Source organism: Aulonocara sp. 'chitande type north' Nkhata Bay, linkage group LG3 (assembly GCF_057382095.1).
Source record: "Aulonocara sp. 'chitande type north' Nkhata Bay isolate Kocher_YH1m ecotype deep benthic linkage group LG3, A_spYH_male_GT1.1, whole genome shotgun sequence".
Lineage (NCBI taxonomy): Eukaryota > Metazoa > Chordata > Actinopteri > Cichliformes > Cichlidae > Aulonocara > Aulonocara sp. 'chitande type north' Nkhata Bay.
Window position 1 is genome coordinate 24954067 of NC_141346.1, and position 22412 is coordinate 24976478.

The 22412-nt window shown below is 41.1% G+C and overlaps 2 protein-coding genes across 2 annotated transcripts; both read right to left on the minus strand.

Annotated features, from left to right (window-relative positions):
* Positions 1-6392: 6392 nt before the first annotated feature.
* gprin3a (GPRIN family member 3a) lies at positions 6393-7719 on the minus strand. Its single transcript, XM_086285989.1, has one exon. It carries the CDS (start codon positions 7717-7719, stop codon positions 6628-6630), a length of 1092 nt encoding a protein of 363 aa, XP_086142115.1. The 3' UTR covers positions 6393-6627.
* A 3611-nt stretch (positions 7720-11330) lies between these two features.
* On the minus strand, positions 11331-19617 carry LOC147334754 (uncharacterized). Its single transcript, XM_086274778.1, has 3 exons — positions 19410-19617; positions 16838-18782; positions 11331-14508 (listed from the first exon to the last, which is right to left on the minus strand). Exons 2-3 carry the CDS (start codon positions 18696-18698, stop codon positions 13220-13222), a joined length of 3150 nt encoding a protein of 1049 aa, XP_086130904.1. The 5' UTR covers positions 18699-18782; positions 19410-19617; the 3' UTR covers positions 11331-13219.
* Positions 19618-22412: the final 2795 nt, after the last annotated feature.

Genomic DNA, 22412 nt, shown 5'->3' on the forward strand with positions numbered 1-22412 from the left:
TGTGTTGCTCTGCAAGTTGCGTTTTTCTGCTTCTTTCAAAAGAGTTCGGATGACTGTGGAAACTTAAATGTCTCTTTTAGACTCTATTTTATATAGTGCTGTCTGTCCACTTTTACCCTGGAAACGCAGTAAGCATCGATGGATCACAATCACATAGTGATCCATCAAAATTGGTTTTACAGTTTCAACTATAAAAACCTGAGATGTTAAATCTTAGTCTCTCTGAGGCTATAGTAGTAGAGTTGTTTTTTGTTTTTAATCTTTTTCTATTTCAGTATGACACAATAGTTGTAATTCTTTGCCATGAATGTATTTTGAATAGAAAAGTCTGCATAATTTATGTCATTTGCTCTTCACATTACAGAAACAAAGATTCTCTATGGAACTTGACTGTATGCTGAAGTGGCAGCCCTCAAGGACTGGAGTTTGAGACCCCAGGCACAGTTTGTCCCTTTTTAATACATAATTTATTATAAATAATTATAAAGAAGGAATCTTATAATCATTTTTAAACTGCAACACTCAAATCTATTATCTAAAACTAATATATTAAGTTATTTTATGTTTGCATGTCCACTGTTTGGTACACTTGTTCCTTACTCAAGCAGATGTTGGGGCCAGTGAGGGAAGGAAGAGACAAAGATAAAGTTAAAGTATGCTTCAACATGACTAAAGGCTAAATGGCTCTATCTAGTGCGGAAAAGAAGCTAGTGTCAAGAGTTTGTTGGCATTAATCTAAATAAAATCCATCTCATCAATTAGACAAATTTTCTTCAGGACACACAGTTCTCATGCCTTTCCTCTTAGAGGTCCTGGCATTTCATATGTACTGGGTCCCATTACTCATGAGCACATGGCAGTATAGCTGTATGGAAGGTGGCAGCGTGCCTAATGCTGATGTTGCAGCTGTGAACCATTTCATCTGGGTTACTGGTTAGCAATGATTTTATTTACTATTGTAGCCCTTCGTAATAAAGCTTGTGATTTATTTGACAACATTCACAAAGTAATTCATAACTTAAAACGGCAGTTCATAATAATACTCAATTTATTTGCAATCCACAGCTTTAAAAATTATGTAGTATGTGAAATGTAATGATTACCTTAAGGATATTTGTCATTAAAGAACAATGAACAATCAAATGGGCTACAATTCATTATGAAACAAATATTTGCTTCCCTTGCAGTTAATGTGAAAGACATGACATGCTGAGGCTCCACTTTCACCTGCAAGCATAATAATCACTTAACCATATGAGCCTACAAAATAATATGCCGTTACAATGTAACAGTGCACCTCTGCAGTGTAATTACAATATAAGAAATGGGGATGGTGTCATTTCATTTTTGAACGTTGTTCAGTGGAAAAACTGTCAGCTTTACTTTAACTCTGTTCTCTTCACACAGACAGACCAGTACAGCATACTTGTCACTAGAGATGCTGCAGTAATCGGACTCATGCTCCACTCGTGAACCCTAACCTCTGGAAACATTCAAATTCCAGCTAATTCACTTTAAATTTTTAAACTTTGGCCTGAACAAGATGCAGTCTTAACATATTTCATCACTGAATGAGACCTGATTAAATAAAATGACCAAATGTTGATGCTAAATGTGATTTCAGACTGCCTTGTCTTTCTCTAAAGCAACACCAATAGAAACCAAAAAGAGATACCTCCAACTTTGACACCAGCTTCTACAAGGGCTCTACAAAGCTATTTAATGTGCTGAGGTTTCTGCAAATTAACACCTTTTGTGTATCCCAGTGGAAGCTCTGAGTCAGAGGGCAGCGTGACACTGAAAGCTGTGACCAAGACTGATCAAGGATTCTACATGTGCCACCACCCAATAGCAGGACGGACTAATGACCTCTGGATTACTGTTAAAAGTACTGAAAAGCACACCGGTGCAATCCCACTGACACGGCAGAATTCACAGCTCAACCTGAAAATGAGTCTTAAAGGGAGTGATGAAAGCATGATGCCATCAAGTCAACTGCTTGCTGATGGGCAGTGGCAACAAATATTGTGTGTGTGTGTGTGTGTGAGTGTGTGAGAGACCCTTATGCTGATGCGCCTGCCTTGTAGGAAAGTCAAACTGCACAGTAATGTTTACTCTACTTTATTTCTTATGTCTGGTATTTGCCTCGCAGCAAATCCCCAAAGGAAAACATTTCACTTTCCCAGACAACTTAACCTGGTTTAAACATGTAATAGTGGATATGGTAACATTGCTGTTCTGGCACTTCTCAATATTCAGCTGCCTCCCCAGAGAATCAAAACCTGAGGTCACACCCAGTCCATCTCCAAAACAATGAAGGTACGTACTACAAGAAAAGGCTTTTGTGTTTCTGTTCATGGAGTGGAACTTTAGAACAGTCTGAATATGGAATTAAAGCAATGTCCAAACATAAAACTGTTCAAAAAGAGTTATAAAAATATGATCTTCTTGAACTATAAAGAAAAGGAAAATATTTAAATTAAGTGAATGTCTCTATTTAAAAAACAAACAAAAAATTCATGATGTGATTATATAGTATATCAGAAATCTGTTCACTACTTTTTATTACAAATTATATCAGTAAGGAAGCTGACTAAATATTAACTGATAATTTATGGCAAAGGGGTGGGATTAAATAAGTGTATACTTCTTCCCACTCCCTTTCAACGTGTAAATTAATCCGAATGTTTTTTTTGTATGTAATTTGTATAGTATTTTTTTCTCTCTTATTTTCTTTTCTAAATGTACTTGTATATTGTTCACATGTTGAAATAAATTATCAATCAATCAATCATACATACATATATAGTGTAAATGTACCCGGTAGCATATGTAATGCACAATGCAAAATCATTTTAGATGGATTTTACTTTTCAAAATATTAAATATTTCTTTTACGTCAGCATTTTAAAGGGGCTTTCAAGGCTAAAACTACAACACTTTGAACAATAAGTCAATAGATGAGATAATCAGGAGTACTCCATCAATAAGTAGCTCCAAAGTCAACATTACAGAAGCACTGATGTCCTCTTTACTGAGAGGATGTAGTACTCATTGCAAAATGCACCAGTGGGATCAGTTTGAGCATTTTTTTAAAGGGACCAACACTAAAAATCCCAATAATGCAGAATTTTAAGTGGGGGTGGGGAGCACACACTAAAAAATCCACTTCACAAGTGATTAACATATATTTCACCAGCAGGGGGTAATGAAGTGACAGTGCTCTTCAATACTTCTAAACTGTAAGGGAATTTGAGTTGAGACTGTTTAATCATACACAGGTAAAACTAACATTTTCTTTTCATGCACACAACGAACTAAAGACAATCACATCTCAATGATAACGGAAGACTTCAACTGCAATTCATAAGACATTAACAACCCAAGAGTGTTTCTTGAATGCCATGTCAACAATTTGGTTGTCAGTGCATAATTTGCATGTTTTCTGAGTGTTTTTGGAGCTAACACTAGCCAGCTTGGTAAACCAGTAACCAGTGCAGCCAAATACATTAACCAAATACATTAACATAATGAGTGCCAAGTATGAAACGCATAAAACACAGTTTTATTGACCAAACTGGTCTGTTAGTAAAATTAACTGTATTTTTATTTTTCCAATAAAGAGCAAGCTTATTGGCACTGAAGACATAAAAGCAGTAAAATAAAGAGCTGCATTTAAATAATAGCTTTTGTAAATATATTCTGGTGTTCCTGAACTCTAGGAAATATTCAAACATTTTAGAAATGTCATGACACAACTGTTTGGAAGTTAAACACTAAAGACTTTAATTGTTTATTCATCACATTATGGTCACAGAGACCTGTCTCTAACAATGACCACAAACTTGCTCAGGGTCAGCTTGTTCTATGTAAAGATAGTTACTGTTGGCTGCCAGCTGTCTGGCAATCAAGAGTCAGTGGAAAATAAGGAGGCTGCTAAGGTCACCATAATCTATCAAGTAGATATGTTGCAGCAGGCCATGAATAAATACATAGAAAGACAACAGAGGAAACAATTGGTACTGTGGCTTGCTTAGCTAGCATGTAAACTCTTTAGTTGAATGAAGAAAGAAGAAAAGTCTCAAGGTCCAGCTTCACTTCCATTCTGTGGTGACAGGTTGGACATGAACACAGGACACACCACAGATTGTCCCAATCAAATGGATCTTTATCTTACGATAACAAACACCTTTAGATGACTTATATTCTCCACACCATTTCTAGTTGTACAAAACTGTATTTATATACAAATTTATGTGGACACATGGAAAGTAATTTACTAGAAATGTGATCAGAAGTCTGCATGTTTGTTACATCTTTGTAATGATGTTCAAAAAGGCATAATTGGTTTTAGTATTTTTTGTGTTAAGGTTTTAGTATTTCAAGGGTAAATCTGAAACTTTATAATTGCAGACTGCACTATGTGTTTATCACTGTAAAGTGTTTTGGCCCTTGTCGCTGCTTATCCAAAAACCAGCCTGCCAAAGAAACCAGCTCCAACTTTGACACCAGGGTCTACAAGGGTTATAAAAGTTTAGCTTTATGTTCTGAAGTTTTCTGAGATTTGAAAAAGTACACAAACCCTACGTGTATCTAAACCTGCCATCAAAAGCACTGTTACTCTGAAAGCAGTGACCAATTTGTATTATTGTTAAAGGTATTAGAAAACACATAGGAGAGAAAGAAGTAAAACAGCAGTTGAGTTTTATTAACCTTCATGTCTTCACAGCTCCATCTGAAAACAAGAAGAAAGGAAAAAGCCATGGTGCTATAATGGCATCATAAATCAGTCCAGTCGCCAGCTTCTAACCTCTGATTTTCTCTTCATATTCACTGACTTTCCAATAATGTCTCCTGCCACACCAGAGGAGACAAGACTTTAGACCATGTTTATCCCAACTTGGCTGGAGCTTACAAAGCCACACCCCTCCCCCACATTGGACAATCGGACCATCTCTCCCTGTTCCTCACACCTCGGTATTCTCCACTCATCCAATGTGTGAAACCTGCTGTGAGGACAATTAAAGTGTGGCCAGAGGGGACAGACGCAGTTCTCCAGGACAGATTTAAAAACACAGACTGGAATATGTTCACTCACACAGACCTGGATGTTCGTCTCCTCCTGAAGGCCCGCAACACCGCCTTTAGGTCAGGAGATGCACACGCCTACAGCACAGCCAGGGCTAATCTAAAGAAGGGCATCAAAAAAGCCAAACACCATTACAAAAAGAAGGTAGAAGAACACTTCTCCAACTCCAACCCCCGACGCATGTGGCAAGGACTCCAGACCATTACAGACTACAGGACCACCAAACCCTCCCCCGCATCCTCTGATGTCTCCTTCCTCAACAAGCTCAACAACGCTCGTTTGCTCGTTTTGAACCCCACAATAACAACCAAAGCAGACATGACGCCAGACCACCAAACTCTGACTCTCTCCCCCACCAATGTAGGAGCGGTGCTGAGCAGGATGTTCTGGGGAGCTTGCAGGAGTGCTCACAGACATATTCAATCTGTCCTTGGCCCACGCTGTGGTACCGGCCCGCTTCAAATCCACCTCCATCGTCCCGATACCCAAAAACTCCAACCCATCTTGCCTCAATGACTACCGCCCAGTAGCACTCACCCCCATCATCACTAAGTGCTTAGAGCAGCTGGTCCTAGCACACTTCAAATCCTGCCCCCCCCCCCCCCCCCACCCACCCTGGACCCCCACCAATTTGCATACCGCCAGAACAGGAGCACAGAGGATGCAGTCTCCATAGCACTGGACTCTGTCCTCTCACACCTGGACAACAACAACACCTACGCCAGAATGCTGTTTATAGACTTCAGTTCAGCATTCAATACAATCCACCCCTCACAACTCATCAGGAAACTGACAGACCTGGGTATCAGTTCCCTCATCTGCAAATGGTTACTGGACTTCCTGACCAACCGCCCCCAACATGTCCGGCTGGATAACCGCTGCTCATCTACAATCACAATGAACACCGGTGTACCACAAGGCTGTGTGATGACCCCTTTCCTCTACTCCCTCTTCACCCACAACTGCAGACCTGCTGATGGTTCCAACACCATCATTAAGTTTGCAGATGACACCACGGTGATTGGCCTCATCAGTGACAACGATGAGGCCGCCTACAGGGAGGAGGTGGATCGTTTGGCTGAGTGGTGCGACACAAACAACCTGCTGCTTAACACCGAGAAGACCAAGGAGCTCATCGTGGACTACAGGAGGAATGCTGGCCCACATATATTCAAATTATTTAAAAAAAAAAAAATTCATTTACCTGTTACTACCACACACCAAATCCGGTCGTTGGTACTTGCTGGCTTGTGTAGCCACTAGGTAACAAAAGCTCAACACTGGAGCACTTCTGTTGTGTTTTGTACGTGTTTTGAGTTTTTATGTGCTTAAGAGTTCGTACGTGTTTGTACGTCCTTTGTCTGTAGGGGCCACCGTAAATATACTTTTATTTATGATAGCTGCACAAGGTGTAAGATGACATGAATAGGAAAGTGCAGTAAACACATGTGCTGTGCATACATTGCAGACTTCTCCATTTAAGAGCATTTCTGTTTTAGAGTCATATCTCAGAGGGGTTTGATGTTTCTAGACTGCTCTCAGTCTGCCACAGCGGATGCCTTTCTGCAGCAACTCAGCATCCTTCCTGTCCTCTTCTTCCGCTTCTTCATCTTTAACCCTTTGAGGCTACTGTCAGAGCAGATGGACTTCCTCAGACTCCTGATGTGTTTTTCCTGCTCCTGAATCTTTGACTCCAAGTGGGACTGGATTGCTGTGCCCAGAGATTCCAAGTCCACAGAGGCGCCATACACCTCCCATGTCATCCCTTGCTCATCCCATGCTACGTCCTGTGGCTTTTCTGTCTCCTCCTTATCCCCATTTTCTTCCACCACCTTCTGCACCATCTTTGTCTCCTCCTGCTCCCCATATTTCCACATGCTATCAGTGCTAACATCTCTGTCTTGGTTTTGTCCTAGTTGTTGCCCCGACATGAGAGAAGGGCTTTTCTGAAAGCTGTATGTACGCAAACAGGCAGGCAGGGAGTTTGCCTTGTTTGTCACAGCTGACGGAAGTAATGACTGGCTACGCAACTCAATGTCAATCTTGCAGATATGCTGGACAGGTTTCTGAGTAGCTGGGATACAGCAAAGGGATGGAACTGTTGGCAAAATCAAACTACCTGACTTACAGCTAGGTGAGCCAATGAGAGAGGAGGTGATACCTCCCTGGTAGAAGCTGGGACTGGTGGAAGCTGACCGTTCCACAACCTCCACCTCCACTTGGACAGCAACTTCTCTTTGCCCTCCTGCCAATGGATAAAGGCTCTCCCTTGGGTTAGTCATGGTCGCCATATCTCTGACCTTCTTGTGGTTTGCTGTAATGGTGGAAACAGGATAAAAAGAACTACCCTGATCCAGTCTCTTTCTCCCCCTCTCTTGTTTTTTTTTCTCTGTGATTTTTCTCTCCACACTCTCTGTCCTCGATGAAGAGGTGTTGCTACCAGCAATTCTGGCATTTGGCTCTCCCAGGTGGCCAGTTTTACTTAGCAGACCCTCTGGTATTCTCGCAGCACCTCCTGTTGACCGTGCTGCATTGTCAGTCACAGCCCCCTGGGATTCTGATGTTCCTCCTACAGCTGCTGCTTTTCTCTCAGGCACTTTTAAATGCTTTTCTTTGACGTCAGCACCCATTTTTGCTTGTGTCTTAGTGATAGAGTCAAAAGTGAGACCCCGAGTCAGAAAGGTATTATGAGATACACTGCTGGGATTTGTTTCCACAGTTACACACGCTGCAAGTTCATTTATGGTTCCTCCCATTGTAGTCAAGGGAGTGGTGGTTCTGGTTTTGGGGCTGGAAGTAGCCAGTGGGCCTGAAATCGCAGAAACACCTGAAAGTAAGAAATAAATATTAGCTCATATATATGTGAATTGCATAAAAAGCATAAATTATTATTATTATTATTATTATTATTATTATTATTATTATTATTATGCCCAATTTTTTCTTATATATTTTTCCAATAACCACTTGGATATTTAAAAGACCTGGGCATCAGTTCCCTCATCTGCAAATGGTTACTGGACTTCCTGACCAACCGCCCCCAACATGTCCGGCTGGATAACCACTGCTCATCTACAATCACAATGAACACCGGTGTACCACAAGGCTGTGTGATGAGCCCTTTCCTCTACTCCCTCTTCACCCACAACTGCAGACCTGCTGATGGTTCCAACACCATCATTAAGTTTGCAGATGACACCACGGTGATTGGCCTCATCAGTGACAACGATGAGGCCGCCTACAGGGAGGAGGTGGATCGTTTGGCTGAGTGGTGCGACACAAACAACCTGCTGCTTAACACCGAGAAGACCAAGGAGCTCATCGTGGACTACAGGAGGAATGCTGACCCACATCCACCCATCCACATTAAGGGGGCGGCTGTGGAGCGTGTGAGCAGCTTCAAGTTCCTGGGAGTCCACATCTCTGAGGATCTCACCTGGTCGACCAACTGCTCCAAGCTGGTCAAGAAGGCTCACCAGCGCCTCTTCTTCTTGAGGACCCTGAGGAAGAACCACCTGTCCTCTAGTGATGTTTCGGTCACGAACGAAATGGCTCTTAGAGCCGGACGTGAACGACGCGAGCCGACTCCTTATCACAAGCCGTGGGGGTTTTTTTCTTTCTCTCTCCCTCTCTCTCGTACTTTTTTTTTCACTTCACTCCGCACGCGAGCCTTGTGTTTTGCGCTGGGAAGGGGGGGGGTAGTTACACTCGCAGTAGCACAGGAACAGAGCGGGAGGGAGAGACAGAGAAAGAGAGCCAGGGACAACAACGTCACATTATAAAGGTATAGTATAGTAATCATCCACAACTATTTTCAGTTGCATATGATAAAGGATTCAGAAAGTTTATTCATGCAGGTCCATATGACAGAATATATGCATCTTTTTGTTTTCATATTTTAATTTATATTTAATTGTGTTGTGCTTTGCAGTGTTTTGTGTTGTTTCACTTTAAATTTGTTTAAAAGGAAAAAGCTGAAAATTTAAATGGTTAAAAGTTTAAATGTATATAGTTGGTTTTTGTATTATGATTTATTTATTGCATTTTATGTGGAGTGCATAAATAAAAGTATATTTACGGTGGCCCCTACAGACAAAGGACGTACAAACACGTACGAACTCTTAAGCACATAAAAACTCAAAACACGTACAAAACACAACAGAAGTGCTCCAGTGTTGAGCTTTTGTTACCTAGTGGCTACACAAGCCAGCAAGTACCAACGACCGGATTTGGTGTGTGGTAGTAACAGGTAAATGAATTTTTTTTTTTTTTAAATAATTTGAATATATATGAGTGCTTGTGTATAAATACACAAACAAAACACATATGCTTTCAATTGTGTAATTTAACTGATCTAGGTAGCTCTGTTTTAGAGGTTCAGTTAACGCTAGAAAGGTGTTTTGGAATTTGTACGTGCTTTGTCTCTAGGGGCCATATATGTTTATATATAAACATATATAAATAAAACCACTTTTTTTTACATTAGTAATTCCTTTTGTGCATCATTTTATATTATTCTTAATAGTAAATTAATTAAATCAACAAAACAACCTGAAGAGCTGGTTCGGATCCGAAAGAGCCGGCTCTCTAAAAATGGTAAATGGCCTGCATTTTTATAGCGCTTTTCTAGTCCCTAAGGACCCCAAAGCGCTTCACACTACATTCAGTCCTTCACCCATTCACACACACATTCACACACTGGTGATGGCAAGCTACATTGTAGCCACAGCTGCCCTGGGGCGCACTGACAGAGGCGAGGCTGCCGGACACTGGCGCCACCGGGCCCTCTGACCACCACCAGTAGGCAAACACGGGGTTAGTATCTTGCCCAAGGATATTTGGCATGCAGCCAGGAGGCAGCCTGGGATCGAACCACCGACTTTCTGCTTAGTGGCTGACCTGCTCTGCCACCTGAGCTACAGCCACCCGAAAAAGAGAATCCCATCACTACTGTCCTCAGACATCCTGGTGAACTTCTATCACTGCACCATCGAGAGCATCCTGACCAACTGTATAACAGTCTGGTACGGGAACTGCTCTGCCTCGGACCAGAAGGCGTGGCAGAGGGTCGTGAAAACTGCCCAGCGCATCGCCGGAGCACCACTTCCTGCCATAAAGGACATCTACAGGAAGCGGTGTCTGAAAAGGGCTGGGAAAATCATCAAAGACCCCAGTCTGGGCAGGGCAGGAGGGTGAAGAGTCCATGTGACTCTTCACCCTCCTGCCCACTGGGAGGCGCTACAGGAGCTAAGACGACCAGGTACCGGAACAGCTTCTTCCCCACAGCTGTCAGACTCCTGAACGCTGCCTCCTGACATCTGACCCACGTTGACCCACGTTAACACACACACACACACACACACACACACACACACACACACACACACACACACACACACAATGGACAACTGTACCCTCAGACACACAATAATAACATGGACTGAACCACCACTCACAACCACTAGCACTTTATATAGCCTCTGTAGAATTATCCACATATCTCACTTATCTTAACTGCACTACTGTATAGCTCTGTGTAAATAATCATTCTGTAGAATACGATAATTTTTAAATCTACAACTGTTTATAACTTGCATAGTTCCCATTTCTGTATAGCTGTATATCTCAGATTCTGTAAAGTTATTTATTTCATATTCTGTATAGTTTTTCATATTTATATCCTGTTTATAGCCTGTACATAGCTTGTACTCACTACAGCCTGTACATACTTATAGAATATTCATAACATACTTCATACCGTGTACATATTACATACCATAATAGACCCATTTCTGTAATATACTCACATATCTATATTATTGCTAATATTTATATTGTAATATATCTATATCATGGCTAAAGCACTTCTGGATGGATGCAAACTTTTGTTGCCCTGTACCTGTGACATACACAATGACAATAAAGTTGAATTCTATTCTATTCTATAATTATTAATGCTCAGAAGATTAATGAACACCACATTTTTTAATGGTTTGACTAATGTAGTGAGATAATTATATTATTTATAATAATAATTTTTATTCTCAATAATACTAAAAAAATATAAACGAGGTCTTAAGAAACCTGTGAAACAGTGGTGATTTATAATTAATATGAATTTTTTAACCTTTCAGAACCAAAACCTGTTATTTAATATTATTAGTAACTGCTCGATATAATATTTAGAAATAAATCATAAATAGCATAATAGCACGATGTTTATGATATTATGTCTGTATTCCTGAAATTTTTGTAGATTTCTGAGGATACTTTAACAAACCATGTCTGCTCAGTGTTTCCCACGTACCAGCTGAATAAATCATGGTGGAGACACTCTTGTTAAGATGAGGGTGACTTTAATGTTTCTGAATAATTCAAAGAAGCAATCCAGTGCTCTGTCAACAACATTACTCCATCGCAGGAGGAGGAGTTATGAAAGAGGCGGATGGAAATGTAACAGAAGAAAAAAGGGATGAGAAAGATTTGGCTCCCAAAAGGACAACATCCCTGAGATGCCAGAACAGAAAAGGAAAAGAGAATTAACATGAAATACAACAAAATATTATTTTAATAACGGAGACTAAACAAGCACATGCTGTTTCGCCCCCTATCAGTACAGACCAGCTACTGCAATAAAAAAGGACTGTCAAAAGTGCAGCGACCTGGAAAAAGCGGAAGGAAAGGCAAGGAAGAGAAGAAAAGAGAGAAAAAGACAAGAAAAAGAAATGAAATGAAATGAAATGAAAGTAACAAAAGAAAAAGAAAGCAGGAACGTAAAATTATAAATAAAACAAAAAACAAGTAGAAAAGGATCAGAAGGCAAAATGAAAATAAAAAACAGAACAAGAAAGCACAAATACAGAGAAATAAAATAAAATAAAAAGGTAAAATGAGAGGAAAGGAAAGCACATCCAGAAAAGAAAAGAAAAAAGAAAATAACGGCAAAAGAAAGGTAAAGGATGACGTGAAAGCAAAAAAAGAGGACATAACCAAAATTATAACCATAGAAGGCAAATGAGAAAAGAGAAACAAGGGGAAAAGAAAGTGCATGTAATCAGAAAGGAAAGGAAAGGAAAGGAAAGGAAAGGAAAGGAAAGGAAAGGAAAGGAAAGGAAAGGAAAGGAAAGGGGGAAGCCCGGATTATTTAAAACGGAAAGGAGTAAGGAAAAGATACAACAATCTGCCGGAAACAATTTAGTGGCTCACTCGAGGCAGTCTGGGATCCCGGCTGCCTGAGTGCTTTGTCAAAAAGAAAGTGGATGAAATATTCAGCAGCAGCAGAGCTGCTGTCCTCTCTGCTCCACATCAATAACCACTGGCTGTTTGAATATGAAACACTGGAAGAAGCACACAAAATGGAGCACCACTGACTCCTGCTCTTACTGCTGTTTAATGAAACTGTAATAAATTTTTAAACCTGTACTGATATTGTTGGAAAAGTAGCAGTGGGAGTGGTAAAAGTCATAGCAAAACGGTAGAAGTACGAGGTGAGAGTGAGCAGCAGTAAGAATTACATGTAGCAATGTTAGTGTACATGCAAGTGATTTTAGTAGCTAATATAATGTTACCTTTCACCTCCAGGAGTTTCCTACTGTTTTTAATCATTATGCTAAGCTGGTCAGCTTTCAGCTTTGTAAATGATGATCGAATGACAGATTCACGTTTAGTTGAGGTATCCATTAACTGTGCATTTACTCTCCATTTTGGTCTTGCTCCAGGTACAAGATCCCTATTTTTAACACTCACAAAAAGCAAGACCCTTACTTGATATACATTTAATCATTGGGTGCTTCAAGGTTAGCTCCTTGTGTATCTCTGGAGCTCTTCTAGCTCTGATGAAGTTTCAACATTTGTCCTTGGAGAGTGGTCAGAGTAGGACTTCTGTAGAACAATCTAAATACAGTAGCTGTTGTCAAAGTGATTCAGAGGTGCACAAGAAGATGACTGTGATGGGAAGAACAGAAGATCTGATCGGGTTATTCTGAGTGATAGCTGCACAAGGTGTAAGATGACATGAATAGGAAAGTGCAGTAAACACATGTGCTGTGCATACATTGCAGACTTCTCCATTTAAGAGCATTTCTGTTTTAGAGTCATATCTCAGAGGGGTTTGATGTTTCTAGACTGCTCTCAGTCTGCCACAGCGGATGCCTTTCTGCAGCAACTCAGCATCCTTCCTGTCCTCTTCTTCCGCTTCTTCATCTTTAACCCTTTGAGGCTACTGTCAGAGCAGATGGACTTCCTCAGACTCCTGATGTGTTTTTCCTGCTCCTGAATCTTTGACTCCAAGTGGGACTGGATTGCTGTGCCCAGAGATTCCAAGTCCACAGAGGCGCCATACACCTCCCATGTCATCCCTTGCTCATCCCATGCTACGTCCTGTGGCTTTTCTGTCTCCTCCTTATCCCCATTTTCTTCCACCACCTTCTGCACCATCTTTGTCTCCTCCTGCTCCCCATATTTCCACATGCTATCAGTGCTAACATCTCTGTCTTGGTTTTGTCCTAGTTGTTGCCCCGACATGAGAGAAGGGCTTTTCTGAAAGCTGTATGTACGCAAACAGGCAGGCAGGGAGTTTGCCTTGTTTGTCACAGCTGACGGAAGTAATGACTGGCTACGCAACTCAATGTCAATCTTGCAGATATGCTGGACAGGTTTCTGAGTAGCTGGGATACAGCAAAGGGATGGAACTGTTGGCAAAATCAAACTACCTGACTTACAGCTAGGTGAGCCAATGAGAGAGGAGGTGATACCTCCCTGGTAGAAGCTGGGACTGGTGGATGCTGACCGTTCCACAACCTCCACCTCCACTTGGACAGCAACTTCTCTTTGCCCTCCTGCCAATGGATAAAGGCTCTCCCTTGGGTTAGTCATGGTCGCCATATCTCTGACCTTCTTGTGGTTTGCTGTAATGGTGGAAACAGGATAAAAAGAACTACCCTGATCCAGTCTCTGTCTCCCCCTCTCTTGTTTTTTTTTCTCTGTGATTTTTCTCTCCACACTCTCTGTCCTCGATGAAGAGGTGTTGCTACCAGCAATTCTGGCATTTGGCTCTCCCAGGTGGCCAGTTTTACTTAGCAGACCCTCTGGTATTCTCGCAGCACCTCCTGTTGACCGTGCTGCATTGTCAGTCACAGCCCCCTGGGATTCTGATGTTCCTCCTACAGCTGCTGCTTTTCTCTCAGGCACTTTTAAATGCTTTTCTTTGACGTCAGCACCCATTTTTGCTTGTGTCTTAGTGATAGAGTCAAAAGTGAGACCCCGAGTCAGAAAGGTATTATGAGATACACTGCTGGGATTTGTTTCCACAGTTACACACGCTGCAAGTTCATTTATGGTTCCTCCCATTGTAGTCAAGGGAGTGGTGGTTCTGGTTTTGGGGCTGGAAGTAGCCAGTGGGCCTGAAATCGCAGAAACACCTGAAAGTAAGAAATAAATATTAGCTCATATATATGTGAATTGCATAAAAAGCATAAATTATTATTATTATTATTATTATTATTATTATTATTATTATTATTATTATTATTATTATTATTATGCCCAATTTTTTCTTATATATTTTTCCAATAACCACTTGGATATTTAAAAGTAAATTCATCTCAGTGCTGATTTTGTGACCTTTCAGCATTATTGTTGTAATTGTAGTTTTGGGATGTGACTTAACCCTTTAACCCTTTAAGACCTACCATAGAACCAAGTCCGCCAGAGCTTGTAATATATTTTTACATGCTGTGGAGCCATTTTTTGGAGCATTTCAAGTTGCTATACATCAATAAAACCATTATAGCCCAAATTTTAATAATATGTCTGCATTAAGTGCATAGTAATTACATAAATTGCAAAAAAGTGCAATAAACTACAAAAAAATTGAAAATCGTTTTTGACTTTTTAACATATATTTCTAGTTAGAGAAATTTAAGAGGCTTATCCCTCAAAACTGTAAATACAAAAAAGTTGCACAAACTAGTTTCCCACCAAAGGAAATTTATTTTAAGTGTCTTCATAGTTTTATTTTTGAGATACACCAATTTTCATATACTGCAGGAAAAACGAAAAAATATATTATAGTGCAAATTTGCAAAATAACAGCATATGCATCAAAATAAAATATTTCCAGCAGTGTAATATGAGTCCTCAGCATCCCAGAAACGACACAGAAAGTCATAAAGTCAAACATAACTTTTAAAAACACAAGTATAGGCTCATAAGGCCACAATGGTAAAAAACTACATTTCCGCAAAATGACGTCACTTCCGGTTTCGGTAAGGTCATGCGGTCATGTGATAGTTCACGCTGATGGACGTAGGAAGTGTTACAAACAGCTGATCGGATCGGCAAAGCCTGTTTCTGGAGTATTATGTTTTTGTTGCTGCAAGTGCTTTTTATGCAGTTTTTGCAAAGCTTTATGTGGAAGGAAACTGTGACCTAGGACAAGCTGATGGCATAAGATGTAAGTACAACTCCTCCGGTTTCATATGCAAAAAAAATTATTGCGCTAGCTTACGTGGTTGCAGTGCTACTGGGATTTAAAAATAGTTACGCAAAACGGAGCGTGTCCGCTTACATCTTATACCATTAGCTTGTCCTAGGTCACGGTTTCCTTCCACATATAGCTTTGCAAAAAACTGCATAAAAAGCGCTTGCAGCAACAAAAACATAATATTCCAGAAACATGCCTTGCTGATCCGATCAGCTGTTTGTAACACTTCCTACGTTGGAATAGACGTCAGCACGAACTATCGCATGTCCGCCATTACCTGCCCGAGACCGGAAGTGACGTCATTTTCGCGGAAATGTAGTTTTTTTTTTTTACCATCAGGGCCTCATGAGCCTATACTGGTGTTTTTAAAAGTTATCTTTGACTTTATGACTTTCTGTGTCGTTTCTGGGATTTTTCCTGCAGTATATAAAAATTGATGTATTTCAAAAATAAAACTATGAAGACACTAAATAAATTTTCTGTGGTGGGAAACTATTTTGTGCTGCTTTTTTGTATTTACAGTTTTGAGGGATAAGCCCCTTAAATTTCTGTAACTAGAAATATATGTTAAAAAAACAAAAACGATTTTCAAATTTTCTGTAGTTTATTGCGCTTTTTTGCAATTTATGTAATTGCTATGCACTTAATGCAGACACATTATTAAAATTTGGGCTATCATGGTTGCACTGATGTATAGCAACTTGAAATTCTCCCAAAAATGGCTCCACAGCATGTAAAAATATAATATAAGTTCTGGCGGACTTGGTTCTATGGTAGGTCTTAAAGGGTTAATTGTTTCTTCTCTTTTTCTTTTGCTTTGATCATTACACTGAAATGAAACATTGCTGTCAAATATAAACTAATATAACTAAAAACAAAAGAAACTTCCCAATGAAAAACCTTCTACAATGCATACATATGTTGTTGTTTTTTTACAGAAAAAAGATGCTTGATGCTTGGTTAATTGTCCATTGTTTTGGATTTTTGTCAGGTTTTTCCTTAGTACCACTTGTTTTAATAAAAACAATAATGGATTTTTGTTATTACAATCATGAATACCCAAATCTCGATTACTGTATTAAAAGCTACCTGACATGAAAGTTTTTATAGAATACCACACTAGAGTATTGGAGGTGGAGGTTGTACCACATTGAACCCTGACTGAAGCTTATTTTGTCAAACTGATTTTTACATTACAAACTGATGATCATAAGATGTCGGCTTTGCAAAATGTCTACATAAAATTAAATTGTGGCAGTAGTTACCTGGAGCAGAGCCAGGGCTTATCTGGGCATCTCTGTGTGGTCCAACAGGATTTGAATCAAGAGTTTTCCCAGCACAAGATCCAGGTCTCCTACTTGCTGAGCCTGGTCTTGGAGACAGTGTCAAGGAAGAGGGCAAATCCCTCAAAGCTAGTTGTGAAGTAGAGTGAACTGGTCCAGACTTGGAAATGTTTGATCCAGCTTTAGGGTCCGTACCTTGTTTGGTACTGGATGCTGAAGTCTTGAGGTTGTCATCTTTGGACCCAGACAGACTGGTTCTAATGGATGATGGGGAAACAGATCTGACAAGGTCTATTTTAGAGCTAGAGTTTGTTAAAGTAGACATAGAAGTTGACCGTGTTGGCTCAGCTTTATAATTGGAAGAGGCATCAGAACTAGAAGCAGTCCCACATTTAGCAGTTGGGCTAGTTTGAAGATCGATTTTTGAATTTGGCAGAGATTTGGGATCTTGGTCATCTTTTGACCTTGCCATGCTGGTTCTAGAGGCCCCAGCTGTCTTAGACTCTTGAGTAGTTTTGTTTGGTTTAATATCTGACATATTTCTAGAGTCAATGCTATCTCTGGAGCTCATCCCTGACTTAAAGTTGGGAGTGGCTTTGGACGTGAAGTCATTTTTAAGATCTAAACTATCCCTAGAGTCTGAACTTGTTTTGGAAGCCGAACCACTTTTGGAATCTAAACTGTTTCTTGACCCAATCTGTGCTTTAGAATTGTGACTGGCTTTGGAATCAGTGCCAGTTTTAGAAACCAGACTGTCCTTGGACACTGTGGTTCCCTTAGAGTTTGAAATGAATTTAGAACTGGTTTTGCATCCAAAACCAGCACTTGAATCTTTACTCTCAAGGTTCTCCTTTGGTTTCGTTGTATTACTGTTTATAGGTCCGGTGGCTGTTCTCTGTGTGAATGGCTTGGGACTTACAGACGTCAATAGGGTGCTCTTGTTACTCGGAAGTGCTGATTCTCCCCTCTGACTTGGTGATTTTGTAGCTGTAGAGGATGTTTCAGAACTATGAGTTCTTGAGTCATGCCCAGTTTTTGGATTTGACTTGCTGGTTATGCTCGCTGGATTTTGGTTGACTTCCACTATTGGTATTTGATTTGCCAGTTTTGAGATGATAGCCTTTGCCTCTGCTTTCTGGTTAGGAATTTGGGGGCTTGCAGGTAGGTGTAAAGTTTGTGGCGAAGGTGTCTTGATCACTTTCCCCCCATCCTCTTTTTGGTTTGACTGCATACTTAGACTGACTGTTATTTTATTTGTAGTCTTTGTGGTTAGTCCACCTGTCAGAGATTTTGTAGTGTTCAGGCTCTGTATTTTTATTCTTTCAGTACTTTTGGGGATGCTAGCCATTGTTGTTTGCTCCATCTGCTGTGGTTTTAGACTTGTGTGCATCTTGGTGCTAAGTCCTGGGGCATGTTTGATATTTGCTGATTTCAGCAGTTGCTCATCTCTGCATCTAACCGTTGGCTTAGCTGTTGGTGAACGAGACAAAGCTGGGATTTTGCTTTTTTGCCGTGATGGGTCATCTCTCTCTCCTGGTGATGTCACAGTGGGTGTAAGGATGCTTGCTGACATACTTACTGCTACTTTCACCCCAGGTTTTTCACCTCCTTTGGTCACATTATCCTTTTTCTGTCCCCCATGCAGCTTTGAGGACTCGATGAATGCGCGGGGATTGCTTGGTGAGGTAATATTGAGGTTAAGGTTAAAGTTAGGTTCCAGTTCAAGTTTTGTATTAGCATCTATGTTGCAGAGATTGTCTTCAAGCCCATCCTCCCTTGTAACTGGACCTTCTGATTGGATGATATCTCTCTGTCGTTTTAAAATATTTTTTGAGGTTTCCATGATAATAATGATGATGATGGTTACTGTGTATCCAGTAGAAAAAAGGACCAATTTCTATGATATTTTTCAGTTGATACTGAGAACCTGACGAGACAGATGGATAAAGAGATGATTAAAAACAATAAGCCAAGCAGAGGCTATAGATGATGCATGTTTGATTGAAAGATAGCGGTCTCACTAGGCAAAAGTATTCAAAAGTTATTGACATAATATTATGAAAAAGTGACACACAACAAGAAAAAATGCCCCCTCACACATAGGAGTAAAGACTTAAGATTGGTAGTTCAGCCCTGTCTGGCAGCTATTTTCTGCCAAACACATGAATTCTCACGAGACCCAGTTTCACTCACGTTTGCATTTTCCCTACTGTGCTTGATACAGGCATCCATAGTCATGACTAGATTTTAAAAAGGAAATACAAGCGACCTGCTGTTTCAAAAAAAGTTCTGTACATATAATGAAACTAACTGAGACAAAACTGAAAGGAGTCACATATTTATAACATTACAATTACACTTAAGTTGACATTTTACAGCCTGGTTATAAATAGAACTACTAATGTATTACAAAAATATCAGGCAAGTCTTGATATAAATAGAAATATAATTAAAAGAGCAAGCAATAATTTAAGCATTTTAAAGTCACTCACGGGTATTACAGAAAGCTGTCACTGGAATATTACTGCAGGCTTGTAATATATTTCCTTCATACCTGTTTAGGATCCACATACATCACTGTTGGTTGACAAAGGCATGGTAAATGTTCGACGGTCCACCGCTGCAGACTCCCAAAGTGGAGAAAAAGTCTTCATCTGGTTCCCCGCTTCTTTCTCCTCAATGCTCTACCAGAGGAGGCACCAATGAATAAATTACAAGAGGAGGGAGCGAGGAAGTAGAGAGGAGAACGCAGGGGCTGAGAAAAAAAAGAAAAACATTATCACACTCCCCTTATCCCATTTTTCTTCTGTCATGGATTTGTCTTCAGATGTACTCCACCATTTGATTCTATGGTTAAGACCTCCTGCTCAATTTGTAATCCCCTCTTCTTTTATTTTAGGTTTTCCTTGTCTGTTTTTCCTGTCAACCACCCAATATTTTGAGCGCAATCTATGCCATGAAAACGTAATGCGGTGTTAAAGGCAAAAAAAGGAAGTCTAAGCCTGTACTTGTCATGGTCCTGGGTCTGTGACCCAGGTTTTTGAGTTTTGGGAATGTTTAGGAGTTTTCTTGTTTGTTACCCTTATGTTATAGTTTTGTATTTTGTATCACTGTCATTAAGGTTTTTGTGATGATATTAAGGTCAGGTATGGGTTTCAGGCTTTTATAGTTTCTTATAGTTGTCATGTTGCTATGCTCAGTATTTGCATTTTCTGTTCTTAGTCTTGTTATCTAGTCTTTAGGTGTCTGGCTCTCTGTATATAAGATAAGATAAGATAAGATAAGATAAGATAAGATAAGATAAGATAAGATAAGGTTCAAGGTTCAAGGTTCTTTATTTGTCACATGCATAGTTATACAAGTATAACACACAGTGAAATGTAGCCTGACACGCTCCTCGACATGTGCAAAAAAAAATTGGGGGGGGGGGGGGGGGGGGGTGTAGAGGAAAAACATATATATATATATTGGGTGAATGTGCAGTAGTAGCAGATAAGATAAGATAAGATAAGATAAGATAAGATACACATATGTATACATATACATACATATATACCTGCACATGTCCATACACATGGAAGGTCCATTATGCATGAAGTGGTGACCGTGGATGTTCACAGTGTCCAGTGACTTATGACATCGTGATTGAGGAGTTATAGAGTCTAACTGCTGTTGGGATGAACGATCTGCGAAAGCGCTCCTTCCTGCAGCGAGGGTGTTTCAGTCTCTGACTAAAAGAGCTGCTCAGCCCACTCACATACTCATGCAGTGGGTGATGTGGGTTGTTCATGATGGATGTCAGCTTTACTAACATCCTCCTCTCACCAACCACCTCCACAGACTCCAGGGGACATCCCAACACGGAGCTAGACCTCCGCACCAGTTTGTCAATCCTGCTCCTGTCCCTGTCCGTGCATCCATTCCCCCAGCAGACCGCTGCATAGAAAAGGGCAGATGCTACCACAGTGTCATAGAGTGTCCTTAACAGAGTCCTGCAGACTCCGAAGGACCTCAGTCTCCTCAGCAGGTGGAGTCGACTCTGGCCCTTCTTATACAGGACGTCTGTATTTGTAGTCCAGTCCAGTTTATTGTTGAGGTGAACACCCAGGTACTTATAAGAGTCCACTATCTCAATGTCTTTCCCTTGGATGTTCGCCGATGTCGTAGGGGGTGACTTCCTCCTGAAGTCTATGATCATCTCCTTTGTCTTTCCGGCGTTGATTTGGAGTACGTTGGTCTCACACCAGCCAACAAAGTCACTGATGACCCCCTGTATTCCTGATCATTCCCGTCTGATACGCATCCAATGATGGCTGTATCATCTGAGAACTTCTGTAGATGGCAATCGTCCGAAATATAACAGAAGTCTGAAGTGTAAAGGCTGAACAGGAAAGGTGAGAGAACCGTGCCCCGTGCTGCCCCCGTGCTGCAGATTACCACCTCGGACACACAGTCATGGAGCCTCACATACTGTGGTCTGTTGGTAAGGTAGTCGATGGTCCATGCAGTCAGCTGTTTGCCTACTCCGGCTCCCTCCAGCTTCCCTCTCAGTAGTGCGCATTGGATGGTGTTGAAAGCACTGGAGAAGTCAAAAAACATGATCCTCACAGTGCTCCCCGCCTGCTCTAAGTGAGAGAGGGATCGGTGTACCAGGTAGATGACAGCGTCATCCACCCCAATTCCAGAATGGTAGGCGAACAGCAGGGGGTCCATCACTGAGTCCACCAGTGGCCGAAGGTGGTGCAGGATGAGCCTTTCCATGGTCTTCATCAGATGAGAAGCCAAGGCAACAGGCCTGAAGTGGTTGGGCTCCCTGGGGTGTGCAATTTTTGGCACCGGAACCACACAGGAAGTCTTCCACAGTTCAGGAACCCTCTGCAGGCTCAGGCTCAGGTTGAAGATGTACAGGGCCACCTGACAGAGCTGGTCTGCACAGTCCCTGAGCAGTCTGGAGCAGATTCCATCCAGACCTGCTGCCTTCCTTGCCTTCATCCTCTTTAGCTGATTTCTCACCTGATCAGCTGTGAAGTAGATGTGAGGCTGGGCTGGAGTGGGGGGTAGGCCTGGCTTTGTTGCGGGTAGATGTGTGGATAGGGGTGAAGCAGGGTTGTGGTGAGAGGAGAGCTCAGGTGACAATGGCATTGCACCTGGGGGGGGGGGGGCGGCAACTGGAGGGGGGTTAATGGAACCTCGGGGGTGGGAGAGGTGATAAGTGGGCCATTGTCAAATCTGTTAAAAAACAGATTCAAGTCGTTAGCCCAACCCCAGCCGGCAGACACTGTGGCTCCTCAATTGTCCTGGAAGTGTCCAGAGATTTTTTCCATGTTCCTCCAGACTTCTCTGATGTTTTTCTGTTGGAGTTGGTTTTCCATCTTCCTCCTGAAGCACTCCTTGCCTTCTCGGATCTTGTATTTAAGATCCTTTTGGACTTTAAGTTCCTCCTTGTGTCCCGACCAGAAAGCACTCTTCTTCTTGTTCAGCAGGGCCTTCAGTTCTGGGGTGACCCACGGTTTATTGTTTGAGAAACACTGTATCTTCTGGGTAGGCACAGTGTTCT

What these genes read in the sequence shown, in the direction of transcription:
- gprin3a (XM_086285989.1), bottom strand. Translation starts at nt 7,719, where the DNA reads ATGGGTGCTGACGTCAAAGAAAAGCATTTAAAAGTGCCTGAGAGAAAA.
- LOC147334754 (XM_086274778.1), bottom strand. Translation starts at nt 18,698, where the DNA reads ATGGAAACCTCAAAAAATATTTTAAAACGACAGAGAGATATCATCCAA. An exon ending in AAGCCCTGGCTCTGCTCCAG is followed by an intron (nt 14,509 to 16,837) that starts GTAACTACTGCC and finishes TCTTACTTTCAG; the next exon opens with GTGTTTCTGCGATTTCAGGC.